Source organism: Medicago sativa, chromosome 4 (genome assembly GCF_051527215.1).
Source record: "Medicago sativa cultivar Bolivia chromosome 4, Bolivia_mono, whole genome shotgun sequence".
Taxonomy (NCBI): domain Eukaryota; kingdom Viridiplantae; phylum Streptophyta; class Magnoliopsida; order Fabales; family Fabaceae; genus Medicago; species Medicago sativa.
This window is the reverse complement of record NC_140752.1, coordinates 52611624-52613674: the sequence shown is the minus strand read 5'-3', so window position 1 is coordinate 52613674 and position 2051 is coordinate 52611624. Positions and strand designations below refer to the sequence as shown.

The window sequence follows — 2051 nt, the reverse complement described above, 5'->3', positions numbered from 1 at the left end:
ATGTTGTGCTACACTGATTAGAGATTATAAATTGCTCATTCTTTTGCATACATGTTTTTTCGAACTCAAATACTTATATATAATGCAGATGAGATAGAACTTGGTTTCAAATAACCATTCCCCAACTAATATGAGCCATCGAGCTTAAACAAATTCAATTTATTGATTTTGATTTGAAATACAAAAGAAACATTAAAGCACAAAATCAACATCTCAATAAACTTAAAGTGAAAACAAGAAAAGCAATTATTTATTTATTACACCGATCGATTGGAAGAAAATTTTCCTTGTAAACTAGCATATTAAAACTACAGTCCCCTTCGTTAACACCAAAATCTTCAATCATATGTGTAGTTAAGTCAATCCAAGCTAATTCTTTATCTATCCTTTTGAAAAATAATTTTCCCTTTGCCACTCTAATTGGGTACTCAATGGAAGGCAAAAATCCAACAATGACGAGTTTGATCCATGATTCTTTCACATTTAATTCACCTAAAATTGATATATTAAAAGTAGTCATCTTTTCGTGATATGTGACCAGGGCAATGGATTCGTTTAACACAATCAAGTGTCTCCGAAAACATCCTTTATCAAGAGTACCATCTATGTCTGATGGTATAGCTGTGGTAAAGAACGTCTCATTGCTTAAGTCAAACGACACTAAATATGATTCAAATTCGAAGTCTATAGATAACCAATGACACACTCCATCCATGTACACTCTAGCATCAGGAGTACGGTAAAATGTAGGCATAATGACATCAAGTTTTCTCCAAGAATTACTTCTCAAGTTATATATCTCCCAGAAGGGTTCGAAAGTTATATCTCCCAATGACACATATCCGGTGATGCTTGGAGACATATTTCGCATAGAAAATCGTATATGTTGAAGCACCTTATAGTCATGCTTAACACAATCATAACCAAATCCATGAACACTCACATACACATCAACCCGTTGAGACTTAGTCGGACTTCGAGGAATGACCTTTGATTCATCCGTAGTTGGATTCCACAGTAAAACTCTTGTATAAATTTTCCTATCGTTATCACGAAAAAACCAACGAAAACATATAACTTCATTAATACCACCCATATTTAAAATATCAAACATGAAGCAAGTTTCAGTTTGCTCTTGAAATGGATTTGGAATATTTAGCTTGACCATATTCTCAATCCTCTCATCTAAAAGAGAATACAACGTGATTGTTGGTAAAGACCCCTGTCGTAGAAGGAGAAAGGCATCACGGCGATGAGAAGGGTCTTTGGATAAAAAATAATTGCGGACCATGTTCATGAAATAAGTGTTTTAAAATAAGAGGGACCATGATTTTCGGACGCATCCAAATCGCTTCAAAGATTTAAGAGGTAACTTTGATAGAATAGAGAAGACTATATCATCATGTAAATAGTTGTTTACCTTTTCATTCGTCACGATCAAAGGTTTCTTCTGGTGTGACATTGATTTCAGTGGTAACACGAACGGGTGGATAATCAGACTAAGAGAGAGAGAGAGAGAGAGAGAGAGAGAGAGAGAGAGAGAGAGAGAGAGAGAGAGAGAGAGAGAGAGAGAGAGAGAGAGAGAGAGAGAGAGAGAGAGAGAGAGAGAGAGAGAGAGAGAGCACTCACGCTCAACCAAAACCAACCTAAAACAAAGGAAGCGATGAATAATATTTGTTTGGCGATATAATTATAAAACGTAATCAAGCAAAGTGCTTTATATATTTTTTTTCTTTTGAAACAAACCCAACCGCATTATATGTCTCACTAAACTAAACAAATTTCGTAACAAAAAAGACTAAAAAAATTTAATGGATAATATCATTGGTTTTTTTTTTCTTTAACAAAAAAATCATTGATCTTCTTTCTTTTTTTATTCCATCAAAAAATCATTTATTTTTTAAGGGTGGATAATAGCATTGGTGTTCCTAAAATTTTATCTTTTTCCATGACATCAATAATATAACAATATTATAAAAAAAAAAATTTAAGGATATCATTAGAATAAAAAAATAACCTAACCTAAAATCTCATATTTTCTTTAGTGTGTA

General features: G+C 33.1%; 1 protein-coding gene across 1 annotated transcript; it reads right to left on the bottom strand.

The window, feature by feature from the left end:
• Positions 1 to 222: 222 nt before the first annotated feature.
• Positions 223 to 1291, bottom strand: LOC146929766 (putative F-box protein At3g49980). Its single transcript, XM_085707402.1, has one exon. The coding sequence runs from the start codon at positions 1289 to 1291 to the stop codon at positions 251 to 253; it is 1041 nt and encodes a 346-aa protein (XP_085563528.1). The 3' UTR covers positions 223 to 250.
• Between the last annotated feature and the right edge of the window lie 760 nt (positions 1292 to 2051).